This window comes from Lacerta agilis, chromosome 13 (genome assembly GCF_009819535.1).
Source record: "Lacerta agilis isolate rLacAgi1 chromosome 13, rLacAgi1.pri, whole genome shotgun sequence".
In the NCBI taxonomy this organism is placed as follows: Eukaryota; Metazoa; Chordata; class Lepidosauria; order Squamata; family Lacertidae; genus Lacerta; species Lacerta agilis.
Window position 1 is genome coordinate 19,965,068 of NC_046324.1, and position 16,288 is coordinate 19,981,355.

The following is a 16,288-nucleotide window of genomic DNA, read 5'->3' on the forward strand; positions in this document are numbered from 1 at the left end:
AAGTACTTTCTTTTGTCCTGAATCTTCCAATATTCAGCTTCATTGAATGTCCCCAAGTTCTAGTGTTAGGAAAGAGGGAGAAAAACATCTATTTATCCACTTTCTCTATGCCAAGCATAAATTTATGATATTCTGTTGTTCTGGTTTATAAAATTTCAATACCGCTCTTCATCCAAGGATCACAGGATAGTTTACAATCTATCATGTCACCTCTTACTTACCTTTTCTCTAAACCAAAAAGCCCCAAATGTTGTAACCTTTCCTCATAGGGGAGTTTCTCAATTCCCTTGATCAGAGCACACGCAGCATGTTCTCTCCCATCTGAATCCTTAACTGAAGCATTTCAGAATTGAAGAAGAAAAGCTTTTCTAAAAAACAAAACAAAAACAACACTGTAGCGGACAGATACCAGGCCTCGGAGCTTTGAAAGCCCCATTCCAAATTAGCAAGCTTCAAAGTCTCCCAGATAATGGATATGGGTGAAATTAGATTCAACCGCTCAGAAGAGTTATATTGCAGTGCTCTTTGGCTTGGAGTCCCATATCCGTGGGGTGTTGCTGGGAAAAGTAGCCATGTTGGAAGATAGGGACTTGTTCACAACCAAGTGGAATTCAGCAAACAAGACATTTCTTTTAGTGATATTTTTGAAATCAGATTGCCTCTGAAGAAAAATAAACATATCGGTAATCTAATGAATGACACCGCCACCCCCATTTTGCATCCAGGAGAACGTAAAACCATTGTGTCCTGTACACGGGTTGTTAACAAGACTATGATATTGGTGAACGACAGTGCCTGCCAGCGGGTGACCCGTCCCGAGCCTCAGGTCAGAAGATGTAATGTGCACCCCTGCCAGTCAAGGTAAGGATCCCATTACAGTTTTCATAAACTTTTTCATATACAAAGGTTCATATTGCATTGTAGTCTCCCATGCACTATTTATGTGATTGTATAAGCATTGTGGTGCTGTGGGTGGTGCTGTGGGTTAAACCACAGAGCCTAGGGCTTGCTGATCAGAAGGTCGGTGGTTCAAATCCCCGTGACGGAGTGAGCTCCTGTTACTCAGTCCCAGCTCCTGCAAACCTAGCAGTTCGAAAGCACGTCAAAGTGCAAGTAGATAAATAGGTACCGCTCTGGCGGGAAGGTAAGCGGCGTTTCCGTGTGCTGCTCTGGTTCTCCAGAAATGGCTTTGTCATGCTGGCCACATGACCCGGAAACTGTACGCCGGCTCCCTCGGCCATTAACGCGAGATGAGCGCCGCAACCCCAGAGTTGGACACGACTCGACCTAATGGTCAGGGGTCCCTTTACCTTTACCTTTATAATCATTGTTAGTGCAACAGAGAAAGCACAGATAAGGCATTTGTAAACATTAAAAACTGTTTTAAGCCTCATTTATAACACCCCTGGAGCTGCATGGAACTGCATCCAAATTCCTATTTTTCCAAGCATACTGATCTACAAATGCATTTGTGCATCTTTGCCTTGTTAAACCATAAAGCTCATTTTCTATTTATTTGGTAGATCTGAACCACCCAGCCTCTCTTTTTTACTCCACTGGGGGATATAACGACTTGATATTTTAATTCTTAAACATCATTGATCCAACATACCCAAGGGCCCCTTCTGAGAGTCACACAAGAAAGGGTGCTGGGAGATCACAGAATGTGCATTTTTCTACACATTATTTGGTTGATGAACTACATCACATAATTTGTACAAGTGTGAATTTTGAAAGATGGCTTTTTCCAGTTTTCATATTGCTTCAGGAAGTGCAAATTAGGTAGATTCACCTTTAAATGAAAACTGAATTGAATTTCTCTCCCCTCCTTATTTGAGACCCCAGGGAGCCAGAGTGTGGGAAATGATGAGCTAAATGGGCCAATGGATTAGTTGCCAGACAGCTTCTTAAAGAGCATAATGTTTCTGGAGCAACACAAAAATGAGAGAGCTTAACAGAGCCCTTCCATTCCCTATGTTTTATTGTAATCCTTCAATATCATGTGTGTGCCATATCAGGACAGCCAGGGCCCCTAAGCCAAGTTGCCTCTGAGATGGTAAACCTGCCTGTACCACTAAGTTTGCAGGTGGAGGTTCACATAGATAAGTACTCCTCCATTTAGAAAAATGTCTTGCACATAAGAAACTGAATGTATTTGCTACCTCATTCAGAACTAGGCCATAGAGAAGGTATTTGCCGTGGTTGTCTCCAAATCCCCTGGCGATTTGCCAAGCCCATACATTGCTCATATATGGTCAGAGGCTTCTTTTCTTTACTAGGGACTGGCTTAGTCTGGGCAGTCTGCTTGTGTTTAATGTAGGCCTGTGTCTGTTAGGATCTAGTTATTTCTGGTGTTAAAATTAATTAAAACTGGTTGATCTTAAATGGATGCTTGTCATTTGTGGGGGTGTTCACCCACCCTCTTCTCAAGCCTTCATGGCAGTATAGATTTCTAGGCAAATTGAGTGAAAAATATCCAAAGGAATCATTGATAGGGAGGTAAACCAGCTGAAGAAAAATAATCTGGTCTCTCTGAAAGAGTTGCAAAAGGGAAAAACACACCATTGAAAAAGATCTGTAAAGCTTGAAACATGTCAGGTCATTCTCTAAAAATAAATCCAGCTTTCCGCAGCACCTTTTGGGCCTTTTCTGGTCCAACTCTCTGGTTTCTGGTCTGTGTGGATTTCTAGCCCACCTGAAGAAGCTTCCGGAACCGCCTGCCTGTGCCATTTCTGACCCCCAAACTTTCATTTTCCTTTTGCTAGCCCACAGGCAAAAAAAAGAGTCAGGGTTGATCCAAGGGTGGTGCCAACCCAGCCCAGTTCTCTTGAGAAAGGGAAGTCTAAATTGCCTTACTCTATGGATTTTAATCCTTCCCCTTAATAGAATTCCAGAACTGCTGCTTTTGGTTTGGAGTTCCTGAGCCAATTTAGAGTTACAATAAAGGGCCATTATCCTCGGCTGGACAACTACAGTGTGGGGCTCTCATTGGTTCATTTTGCCACCAGCACCATGGCAACCAACAACCACACAGTGCTTCACATCCAAGCAGGCCACGCCTCTCCCTCTCTCCTAACATTTTCTCGCTCCCTCCAGGTCGACCACACATTCACACTTCGGAAGCTGCCAAATGGAAACGTTTTCCGAAGCACATTCTCTAAGTCTCTGTAGAATTTAAATTTCCATTAGTGTTTGCCCACCCAGATATTAGAAATGCATGCTTGGCATATTCTCTGACCGAGAACATCTTAAAGAGAGACCTTTCTCTTTCACCATGACTATAGTTTATTTTGTTTTTTTAAAGAAAGAGGCTCTGGGTTTGCTTTCAGAGTTCAAGCGGAATTATTATAGCGTTGTCGCAAGAACTTCTCCTGTTTTCTACATCGGGCTCTGCTCTCTGGTTCTTATAAGAGCTACCGCTTTGATTTCTCTGTAGTTTGGCCTGCTATTTGACATTATTGCTACCAGAAATTCACATGGTCATTCTTGGGATGAGATGGGAGAATCTGTCAGTTCTGCTTTTCTGTTTCTCATTTTTCCAACTTTAAATTCAGTTCTCTACATTTCTGCAACAGTAAAAGTCAGTAAAAATCATCAGCATTCTATAGTGTAAATTTCTCCAAACATACATGTGTTTCTATGCCATTTTGCCTAATATATACACTTTTGCAATGCAGTTTTTTGTGTTATTTTCACTAATGCATTCCTCAATGTGTTCATTATAATGTCCATGCTATTTGGCTAGAGGACTGCATTGCAAATTTTGCAGAAGTGAGAATTTCAGAGAATGACTGTGATTTGGTAGATAAAAATGAGAAATTCAAACTTTATAAGGGATGCTGAGGAGTCAAAGGGGATATGAAGGAGAGAGAGAAATGATGCCCTACACATTTTAATCTACTTTAGAGTTTCTGCTTTGTCTCCTCTTCCCACCATCTGAAATTTGGCATGTGATGATGGGAGGCAGGACCACCTCTGCTGTGCCACCTTGTTGTTAGTGGCACTTTTAAAAAATCTGCTTATGCTGTTTTAAATTGGTGTGTTTTATTTTTTTATGCTGGACTTTTAACTTTTCGTGCAATTTGTTGTTTTCTTAGCATATTCCTATTTATTGCATTTATTGTATTCTGATGCTGATCTGAGAGCTGGGTCTGAAGAGTGGCAAATTAAGTTTAAATAAATAAAAACCAACCAGACATTCTGATTAGTTATCTCTAAGAGAGAATTTTCAACATCCCCAGCAAAGTGTCATTCCCATATTTCTTTAAGACTAGAATACTTAGAATTGCCATACGGAAAACAATATTAGTATTTGAATACTCAAAGAGGCAGAGTTCTACAAACCGTCTGAAAGAATTCCATGTTCCAATAATTCCACTCAAAACTGGTGAGAAAATTATTTTTATAATTTATCAGCAATTCGAAGATCTTGCTCCCCTAGCCAAACACTTTTCTGCCTCTTCGTTCTCCCCCCCTTTGTAAAATCAGTTTTATAAAAACATTTTTTAAATGCTCATTTAAAAAAATAGAAAGTGGCACTAAAAAGATGGTTGACACAGTGGCAGTGTAAATTTGTCCTTAACAAAGTTAAAACTCAAGTTATTCCACAACCACCCCTGTGCGTGTTGCAGCTTTGTACCGAGTTCATGAAAGGACACTTATGCCGGACCTGGACAAGAGTGCAGTCTGGGTTGTCCATTTTCCCATCTGTCATTGTACTGAATTCCTGGCTCATCTCATGCCCATTTTCCTGTTTCCTTACAGACCACCGAACTGGAAAAGAAAGTGAGAGGCTGTCTCCTTTCTGATTCCTCCCATTCCTTTCCCCTTTAAGTGAGGTCACAGCCTCCTTTTTCTCGGGACTGTATGGTGTGCGGTTGAACTGTCAGTTCTGGAGGCAAACAACCAGGGTGGCTCCTACCAAGTTTTTCATTCCTTTCATCTCTACTGTTCTTTGCTCTCAATCCTTTTCTCTCCTTTCTTTGCCAATAGCTATAGATCACAGGGAGATTACAATGCTGTTGCTAGACTTAATTCAGCAGGGCCTGGACAGCAGCCATGCCTGCTCCTGGAGAGGACAGTAAATTAGTAAAGCAGCCCCTCTCTTTCCCCTTCCCAGCTTCATCTCACCACCTCTATCTGATTGGGACTTTCAGTCAATGACATATTTAACAACACATCTGTAATTTGTGCTCCAGTGCTTAAATAGTGGCCTGTGGGCATCCTTTTTATTGCATATTCATGATTATTTGTGCTCATGATGCTATCAAGGCTATCACATGGGTTCCCACTTTCATTATGGTTTGCACCTGCAAAAGTTTTGGTGCAGTCACCTGCAAAAGTTTTTGGTGCTTCATTTCCACTCAATGCATTTCAGTGTATTTGTGTTATATATATATATATATATCACTCACAAACTTTCTGGTTTATTTTTGTTTTGCTTTTATGGTGCTGTAGCCTCTCCAGACAACAGTATTGTGGTAGCATGGGGAAAACATCTCAGGGCAACTAATAAAGCAGAATAATTTCAGCACTACAGCATTATGTGTGTGTCAAGAACATGTTGCAGAATACTCCTGGGCTTAAAAAAAAAATCAGTCTGGAGGGGGCCTCAGTGCCTTGGCATCAGGTTGCAAAGATTAGTTTGGTTGGGAGGCAAATCAAGTTGACAGGTCTGAAAGACAGACCAGGATTCCAACTTCCTGAAAAAGGGGGTGCTGTGATTGCCACCTCCCTCCCCCTCCTCATGCATTTTTCATGTTCACACAGGGCTATTGTTCCAGCTCTTCACTTTGACGAGGAATTCCTGTAATTACAGAGGGGATCTTCCTCTGTGACAGGTCATAGGAAGCACTTAGCAGAGATGCCATATAGGCATTTATCAAATACCTTCCTCTTTACTTGATTCTTCCCATGACCTCCAACTCAGAGTCACTCTCAAAAAGTTCCACTTCTGCTGCTCAGGTCTCAACAAAATAGCAATTAGTTATATGGGGTGATTGGAAGGGCAGACTGACAAAAGGGTCTGTAGAGTCCATATCTCTCTGGGGACAAGCAGTTATATTTCACAGCACCTGAGAATGTAAGGCTACAGGATTTTTCATTGTAAGATGATCATAATGTGAATCTTATTTGCAATGTGATGTAGGTAGCCGTGTACTATTTGTGTCAATTGTTTGAACAAAGCAGATGACATAATTGCCAAATGTCCCCTGGTGGTTCTCTTTTCTTCTTCATACTCTGACCTCATCACTCCTGAAATCTCTTGTTCTTTTTACTTATCTGATGGTTTTGCCACTCTTGATGGTTTCAGTTGATCTGCTTGGATATCACAGCTAGAAGCAGAGGAATCCTGGCCCCTCTTGGATTAGCTCATGCCACAGAAAAGCTAGCATTAGCAGCTGAGCATCGAAGGGAGCATGGAGACCTTTAGAATTGGGTGTTCAGTGCCCATGAGCAACTTTGCTTCAGTTAAACAGCATAACAATGGTCTGCAAGCCACAGGCTCCCAAATGACCCTTGGTATAAATGGCTTGGGTGGTTTTTATACAACTTATTTGTTTAATGAAAAGAGACTGGCAACACTTGCTGTTAACTTGTGTGATTATAAAGTTCTCATTAAGGCACTTAAATTGCAAGCAATTTGCATCACTAAACAGGTATACAGATCTAGCTCAAGGATTTGAGCTGCAGAAATAGGGCACCCCAGAACCCCCTGCAACTTTAGTTCTGAGGTCCATTGCTTGTAAGGGGAACTGGCCATGCCAAAAGCATTCCTGTCTTTAAACCAGCTTACACAAGGTAGGAGGACACTTTTATCCGGGCCCAAGGAAGAAAGGATTACTAATATGCATGAAGTGTGCTTCAATAACCCTGACTTGGAAAAGAACATCAAGGTTATTTAGGTTGTTGTCCTACATAATCTCCCACCACCAGGAAATTGCAGGGGTTACTTGTGTCCAGATTTAAAGCCTCTTAATTCTGCATTAAAAATGTAGGGTTTCAAATAATAAAAACCTTGGACACAGGTTGGTGGGGCCTGACACCCACCCAGGGTAGGCACAAGAGGCAGTGATTGATGAGTGGCTTTGTATAAACGCCTTGTGCCTCAAAGGGCTGTGTCCCTATTGAATCCTTTCTCTCTCTTTTCTTAACAGGTGGGTGGCTGGGCAGTGGAGCTCTTGCTCTGCAACCTGTTCCAAAGGCATCCAGATCCGAGAAGTGGCATGTGTCTATCAGCTGCAGAATGGCACCTATGTCAACACCAGGGATCTTTACTGCCTTGGCCCTAAGCCGACACCAATACAAAGCTGTGAAGGTCGGGACTGCCTTTCCATATGGGAAGCATCGGAGTGGTCTAAGGTAAGGAAGTCTTGGTGGGAGGAAAAATACAGAAATTCCACGATAAAAACCCCAAATTGGAGTCTACTACACATGAGCAAATCCTACTTCATGTGATCCATAATTAATGTATTTTTAAAGATAAATATCAAGGGGGCATTTTGTGGAAGTCTTAAATTAATATTTTTTCCCAGGCTATTAAGAATCAGTGTTCTCTAGCCAGGATTAGCCAATGTGGTGCCCTCCAGATGTTGTTGGACTACAACTCCCCCAATCCCTCTGGCCACTGCCTATGCTGGCTGCAGCTCATGGAAGTTGTAGTCCAACAGCACGTTGACTACCCTGATGTAGGTGCTTTTACATGCCCCAAATAGCACCTGCAGAAGCAGATTCCCAGAATCCAGTTCCAGAACCTAGGGTTGGGATATATCCAGTGGCACCTCCTGAAGCAGCTCAAGTTGGTGGGGTTTGCCCCCATGCATCCATACTATATCTGTCATATGATGAGCTTGAGTTCACAAAAGCTTATGCCATTGTAAATTTGTTCATCTTCAAGGTGCCACAAGAATCTTTGATTGTTTAGGTGGTTCAAGAAGTACATTCCAGGATATATAACACCATCCGGGGGATAAAACTAGTCACCATGCAACAGAACAAAATGCCCTAGGTGTATTCACAGAGTCGTTTTCCCAACACACAGTGACTCTGTATGTATTAGGAAAAGCAGGCAGTGATTGTTGTAAGACCAATTTTAGTAACACGGGTCCAATACTTCTACCCACTGCCCCAATGTTCTTCTGCTGTGTATCTACCAAAACTTGCTATTTTGCCTTGTTTGCTCAAGGTTGTGTCAATGAGTCTTGTGATTGCTTTCAGGAAAATAGATTTTAGGAATATCGCTGCCAAGAGGTTATTTCCACAAAAGTAATATTGTGACTTTTGACAACATTGAGTCCTACCACTAGGTCTGCATAATCTTTTACGGTGTAGTTCATATTTTGCAGCTGACATTATTGAGTTCCTATCACAAAAACTTTTAAAGATGCTTTCTGGCTCTTTCACAGGCTTAGAGGGGTGAAGGATCAGCTGAATGTTTAATATAATGAGTGCCTTCATTGCATTCGGACTCCTGTCTAAATTAAATGAGCAAAGCTCCTTAATTAAGTGTGTGCATGGCATTGGGTTTCAGGGTTAGCCAGTCCTTAGCTTCTAAGTATCTGCATCTTGAATTTGTTCCACAAATATGAATTGTGCTACGTGAGAGATTCATCAGATAAAGGATCCAGCTAAACCACTTCTTTGCAGTACATGGTTTTTTTTTTAATAAGGTTAAAGTGAGAGGTGTGTTTTCCTTTAATCAATTTTGTGTCTTGATTAGTAAATGTAAACCAGTTGTTTGGTTAAAAAAAAAATCTCAGATGGCATTTGTTGTTAATTGACCTAATGCTGCATGTTGCTGAGAAGGAGAATAATTGTTATGTCATTTTAAGTATATTGTACATGGTTAATACAGTTTACTTGTAGCATGAATAATCTTAAAATGAAATAATAATCTCAATGGTGCTGGTGGAAATTCCTGTATATTTCACATGAATTGCTTTGGGTTTTTCTGGCTGCCAAACTTGAATAAAATCCAAAATATAATTTGGTTTTTAGTCAAACTAGTACGTTCTTAAATCATAAAGCAAATGTTCACTTTCATTGTTGCAAAAAATAATGAATTCTTACTTTAATGGGGCACGGTAGCAATTTTTTGAGATGATGCATTGCTCCACCACATTTAGTGGACTGACATATATGAAGAGGAATGTGTGGATCTGGTCCTACGTTATATAGTCATTAGTAAGATTCCCTGCTTCTGCTTTTCAGGCCCTTTTAAGTTCTGGTTATATAAGAGAAAGGGCCATAACTCAGTTCCTTGCATGCTGACAGCCCTGATTCAGACCTTGGCATCTCCCATTAAAAGGATCTCATGTTGTGTGGCTGAAAAAGACATTTGTCTTGACTACATACATTAACAAATGAAATGCATCAGCCCTGCTAGTACCAATCTGAACAAATCTGCTTATACTTCTCATGCATAAACTTTGCAAAAGCTTGTCACCCCAAGTGGTTGGGCACAACTCTCCGCTCGCACACATTTACACAATCCAAGAGGGTCTCATCAGGATTCCTTTCCACAGGTCAGAATATGTATTATACTGTAAGTCACTTTGAGTTTGCTTTTCGTTTTTTTAAAAAGCAACTCATAAGTGCAATCATGGAAAAGAGAAAGAAGAAATACCACGGCCAGCTCCAGAGGTTAACAAAGCCAGGCATTTGGCAAGGCCCTAAGACTAGCAGAAGGCTACCATTCTTATATTGCACAGAATAACCAATAAGTTATGATGCAGCAAAGGAGAATTCTCAGTTTTCACGTCCTGCCTCTTCTGACTTGAGGAGACCTACAGAGGGTGCCGTGCCCAAGGACCAACAGAATCCCGGATCCAACACTGCAAGGCTAAGAGTTCAGATAAGGAACTCAATCAGAAACTTGTGCCCCAACATTTTCTGCTATACTGCAAGGCATTTTGAGGCACATCTCTGTTATCATATGCTGAGAATTTGCACATTCCCCAAAATGACACTTGTTGTGCCCAGTGATTACAGTGCAGTCTGGCTGGTCCTGATTTCCCTTTTTAGAGGAGGAGACTAAAGCAGCTGGCAAGCCTTTTAAATCCTTTCCTGTCTTGTGTTTTAATGCTGCTCCACAGCACCAAGTTATTCAGCCTCTCTCTCTTTTTTTGAGGATGGTTACAGGCGGCCACTCATTTCAAGACACAGCTGTTGAGTTTCAGCACCCTTACAATCGTAAGGAATCTTTCCCAGTAGCCAGCAGAATTCTATTCTTGCTTTCACACTATGAAGATGTTACTTTCCATAAGGGGGTCATGCAATGAGCAGCCATAAATTAAGTGGAAGACTTCCCAGATTTTCTTCTTCTTCAATAAGTCACTTTGCAGTTGCTGTGAAGTATTTCAAAGCATGTCTGTTTGCTTGCCAGCTCATAAACACTTGTCATTCATGTCCTTAACAGGGTCAACAGGTCATGAGTGCCTGGATTGTATTTTTTTAAGACGATTAGACAGGCATGCTGAGATCTGCCCGTTTATTGTAACATATATCAAGTTGAGTCCTGTTTCCATCCTAGACCCCCTAAATAGAGAAACTTATTGGAGCGCATTCAAAAGATCTCATGGAGTATCTCATATCTCCAACTATTTATTCAGTGTCAAGTCCACAGTTTCTTCTGCACTGATCCCTTGAAGGGTGTGTGTGTGTGACGATTGATGCTCCAGAAAAAGTTAGGGTTTTTATTAGGACTGAGCAGTTTCGTGAACATTTTCCGCAGTGTCAGAAAGCACCATAACTGCTTGGCAATGTTGTTTACTCACTTATTTGACAAATATTAGTCTGAATAGACTTTGTTTGCCTTTAGTGACATCATCATATTCCTGATTGGCTAGAAATACTCATGTGACTAGGGGTAGAAGCATTACTCTCACTCTCTTTTTTCCATAATAATTTTTATTAGTTTTCAATTACAGTCCAATAATAGCCTCATTATAACAATACCAATTATAATACAATTATTAATACTAATTGTTCAATACCAAATTATATAGTTTAGATAAAGTGGCCCCCCGCATGCTAGATTTGATGGCTTGATGATTTTCTTTATTTCTGCATTCCAAAATCGTATTGATTTCAATTTCATTCCGGTCATAATAATAATCCCTTATACAACAACTGCAATATTAATAACTCCTATTCGTGTTGACGCATTAAATGGTTTGTAAAACTACAAGTGAGGAACTCAAACTATATCCTTGTTCTTACTTTGTGTGGCAATTATTCTGTCCATGGTGTTTCTTCCTGTCTTTGTAAGATGTTATGTCTTTCTTTCCCCCGGTTGTTGCTGTTGTCCATCATGCCTTGGGCGGAGCTGATATCCCATTGTTGTTTCAGAAATTTCTCCATTGCTCTGTCCCGTGCTTCACAGACTCCTTTCATCGTTCCTTCCAACTCAAGATATATAAGCAGTTATATTTCCAATTAAATTAAATTCCAAGTCCTCTTAGCATTATTTGGTTCACTTCGTAAATAATAAAGGATGGGGAAGAGTCAGCTCTAAGTTTCCATCGTAAACCTTTTGCAAAATAGAGCTTCCCTCCCTTTTCCCCTTTTTTAAACACACAGTTCCATTTGATGTTATATTCCGTATTTATAATCCAATTTCTTCCATCCTCGCTTGTACAAATATAATCTGAACTAACATTCAGAGGAGGGTTTCCGAATCGTAAATGTAGAGAAGAAAACTTTAAATAAAGAAACCATAGGCTCCCCTCCCGCCCCACCGTCTTGCACTGAATGAATCTTATTCAAGTTCAAACCAAGTTCAGGTCCTTGCAGTTGGTTTGTGCCACAGTTTGTGATCCCGTCTCTTCTAGCACGTGCCTGTACTTTAGTTCAATTAAGCTCCAATTAACAGGAGAGCCTCTGCTTCTTAATGGCGGCGTTGGAAGGTTTTCAACAGGCTAAGTGCTTTTGCACTCAGCGCCTCCCTGCCGCCACATTCCATGCTGGAGCGAGAACCAGGTACTGAGAAAAACTGCAAGTAAAGCCTGTTCCCCACCCCCATCCCTAGGGGGAATTTGCAAGGATAATTACCCTCAACCATCCTTGTTTTTTCTTTGCCAACGATCTTCCGTTATTGTGGGGGATAGTGGAACCGGAACCCAGCATTACTCTCACTCTTAATGAGCTGTATTTGCCCTCTGTGATGTCAGCATGTAAGCCGATCTGATTGGGTGCATAGTGTTGTGACCTCACCACATTTAGCATATGAGCTTTGATTGGCTAGCACCACCCTATAGAATTCTCAACCAAAACTAAATAAACAAACAAAATACCAAAAAGCAGAAGAGGGAAACAGGGAAAACAAAGTGAATACATTGTGCATGATCAAGGGTATGGGTGAAAATATTTTATCTCCCTGCCCCAAAGCTAGAAATTTTAGCCTGAAATGCAGAACAGGCAAGCACTTGGCACAGTTCTAGATTTTATCTCATTGGATACATTGATGGATGTTCAGTGTATGTGGCAAGACAAGTAACATAGTCTTTGGCAGAAGAGGAACTGCGGCAGAACAGAAACAGTACTGCATGTGACAAATAAAGGGCAGAACAGAGAACAATGCTTCTTACATTCCTAGTTGCATGTAATAACCAGTATGTGTTCAGGAAGGCCTATGCAAAAGCTACTGCTTATGAGTAGGGGTTTTGTGTGAACAGGATATCTGATTGTGTGGATGTCCCAAGGGCATAGCTGTCAACCCTCCCTGCTGTTTCCCGCAGGGAATTTCCCGCAAAAAAAGAAAAAGGTTGACAGCTATGCCCAAGGGTACAAATCCCCTACGTAGCAAGCAGGAGCTTGCACTGTGCATAAAACCATGTGCACATGTGGTTGTTGAAAGAAACTGTGACATCGGGGGCAGAGGTAAATATTCAGCCATGTTCCACACTTCTCCCTGTTAATGCCCTACACCAGAAGTTCACAAGCTGATCTGTAGCCCACCAGTGATCCATGAACTTCAATGAGGTGGTTTCATGATGTGTCCACATTAAACATTTGTATTGATTTTTATGTGTTTGTATTGTTTCCTTTATGTCACAGATTGCATTACAGTTTGAATTAAAAATGCCGCTCACAATATTTTAAGTCTGAAATATTATTAAGATCAGTTTTCATTCTAATATTATCTGCGAGTCAAACTAATTTAGGATCAGCCCTGGTGTGAAACAATTTTTTTTTGCACATTTAAACTGAAGGTTGAACAACTGTATTGGTGAAACTCCACCTCACCCCATAATAGGGAATGTATTGATAACAGTGCTAGTTGTCTGTTAAGCCTGCCTTTGAATTCAGTAGTATTTATTAACAATATAAGGCTGCATACAAACCATACATTTAAAGCATGCACACACATTGCAGCACACTGGGAACTGTAGTTTGCTTCTCACAGGTTTATAATTCTCACCCTTAACAGACGACAATTTCCAGGATTCTTGGTGTGTGTGTGTGTGCGCGCTTGCGCTTTAAATGTGCTTTGAAGATATGGTGTGTACATAGCCTTGGATGGACGATGGCTAGTGTTAATGTCCAATGTCAACCTCCCACCAATAAAGCCCGCAATCTCCTAGTCAAAATTTTATGAAGATTCTTGTGAGAAACATTTGGGAAAGCAGAACTCTTTGCATCTGAAACCACTTAGGAAAAACTTGTTGGCAACAATAGATTTTTGTTCCCTTTTCGTCCAAGTCAGTTTTCATCAACAACCAGTGATTGTGCCCATTGCTTTGCAGTGCTCGTCCAACTGTGGGCAGGGGAAGAAGAAGAGAACTGTCACATGCACCAATCCTCAAGGGAAGTGTGATGCAGCCACCAGGCCGAGGGATGAGGAAGAGTGCGAGGATTACACGGGCTGTTATGAGTGGAAAACAGGAGACTGGTCCAAGGTAAGGCCATGTATGGAGCCTTAACTCAGTAGAGCAGATACGGCCACTAGTTATCTCGTAGTGGTTATTAAGTTTTAGAGAGACCACAAGTCGGTGATGGAGCACATCATTTCCATCCAGAAGGCCTACCTGAAACCCTGGAGAGCCCCTGGAAATACCTCTACCAACCTCCTTCTGTTCCACCGTTGTTGCAGCCCACTGCCATTGCAGACATTCTTCTTTGCTCATCTTAACTCTGTTTTCCAAGGGATCCCTGCTGGAGAATTTTGGTATCCCAGGATGCTCAGGGTGCAAGAGGCTTCCATGGTGTTATCTTGGCCCAAAACAGCCACACAGAAGCAGGTTTCCTACACAGAATGGAAGGTGTGTCAACAATATTGGGCTGGGTGGACTAATGATCCGATTCGGCATAAAGGCAGCTTCCTGTGGCTCTAAGCCCCTCTACATTGCTTGCTCTCATGTTTGCAGAGAGAACTGTATACACTAATCAAACTGAGGAATCAAAGCTTTTACTTGTAGTGCATTATAGCTAAGGAAACACTATTCCCATTGTCTGAGCCAAGGAAATCCAAGGTAAATCATAGAAGCATGAGAAAAATGTAGGAAAATTCAGTTTAGCTGTGTTAAAACTAGGATTGCATGGATGGAATCTTCAAGAACAGGGTGGAGACGTTGATGGCGTGCCCATGTGAAATTATGCCCCCATAGCTGCTTTATGGTTTCCAAACTCTTGATGTAGCCACTGAGCCAAGGAGAGGAAGCTGTTCCTCAAACACCCATCTAGTTAGGAGGACTCGAAATAAATTCTCACAATATTTTATTGTCACTTCCAAATTCTCAAACTGGGATTGAGCCTACCCCATTGGAACAGGAATTATCTATGGTATATTTGGACTGAGATCAGCAACATACATATAAGGCCAAGAAGCCACATTCGTAAATGGATCTACAGACATTTCATTGTTGTGAGGCATGCTAGTTACTTGAATATGTTGGGGATTTTCCTTTTGCAGAGGGTGAATGAATAAATGAGCAGTGAAGTAACAGGAGATGAGCCAAGAGGGAGATGATTAAAATATGGCTTCCTCTGTGTGGATTGGTGGATCTCTATAAGGTGTTTCCTTCAAGGCCTACCAGAGCACCTTATAAGAAGGCCACATAGTTCAGATGTTCTAACTTTGGTATTCTGGCTATGCTGAAACACTTAGTGGGGCAGCTGCAGTACAAGCACATCCCTGGGGCTTCATATGATTCCTTTATACCTGGGCAGTATGTGACCATATAAATCTGGTTTTGTGGAGCCAAGCAAATGTTAGATTAAGAAAGCAGAGACTATAATTAGTGTCACAGATTTACACCTTTTTGTTTCAGCTTTAATTCCCAGGATCCTTTGACAGTTTTGTTCAGTAAAGTGCTGAGAATTCTGTGGTAGAAAGCCAAAACAGAATGCAGTGCGGACAAATATTCTATTAATTTTTCCTTAGTGTATATCAAGTCCCTTTACATTACTAGATTCTATGTTTTCACAAGGAACAGAAATTTCCCAGGAATATTGTATTCTACCTTGGTCATATAAGCCTGTGGAGGGGGCAATATTTAAATACTTATTTTATATATCAATGCAGCCATTCCTAGACTTATCCTCAAAATACACATTTTTGTATGCATGTCTGCACCTTTTTCTTGAGCCAAGATCCATATTGCAAGATTTGAAGAAGTGTCAAATCTGATGGATAATTGCATTAATATCTGTGCATAGTCTGGAAGCTGCAAATTAGGTCAATTCACTTAAAAATGCAGTCTGAACAAAATTCTCCCCCATGTCTAGTTAATAGACATATCTTATCTTTGCCCATTTAATGGTCTTTAAAGAAAGAAGCTGTTTTTCCCCCAAAAGAATACACAGAATGCAATAAAAACCAGACAGTTCAGTAGCTTCACCTTAGTTTCCAAAAACTAGAGTTGAATTTTGTTGTTAGTGACAGAATTCTAGCAAAACAACAACAACAACAACCCCACTTAGTCCATTTTGGGTGAAATTTCCACTTTTGACCAGTTGACAGCAAGAGTGTTTGTGGTCTCAGGTGGCCAAAGTAAGTGTGACTATGGGCCCCTTCAGACTGGTGTTTTATTCTGGGTATATCCTGCAACAATTATTGACACTGACCAAGGGTCAGTGTTGGATTAATTCTGCTTTGTTACGTAGTTATTCTACAATGCTTCCCTACGTGACCCCATTATTGCTGTCCAGAGAAGCTGATGCACAACAAAAGGGGATCAGTAACCAACTGTAGAACATTTGTGATATGAAAAGTTATAGGATTTCAGTAGGAAATTGCAGGATATTGGAAATGAAGCAGTATTGCTGTCCCCAAACCTCTGCAGGCACA

The 16,288-nt window shown here is 41.1% G+C and overlaps 1 protein-coding gene across 2 annotated transcripts in view; it reads left to right on the forward strand.

Moving 5' to 3' along the window:
* ADAMTS17 (ADAM metallopeptidase with thrombospondin type 1 motif 17) overlaps positions 1 to 16,288 on the forward strand; it is a 158,899-nt gene that overhangs the window by 130,426 nt on the left and 12,185 nt on the right. For both annotated transcript variants that reach the window (XM_033166477.1, XM_033166478.1), the window contains 3 exons: positions 726 to 861; positions 7,158 to 7,362; positions 13,746 to 13,898. In XM_033166477.1, coding sequence (XP_033022368.1) covers positions 726 to 861; positions 7,158 to 7,362; positions 13,746 to 13,898 — 494 coding nt within the window. The remainder of the gene's footprint in view (positions 1 to 725; positions 862 to 7,157; positions 7,363 to 13,745; positions 13,899 to 16,288) is intronic.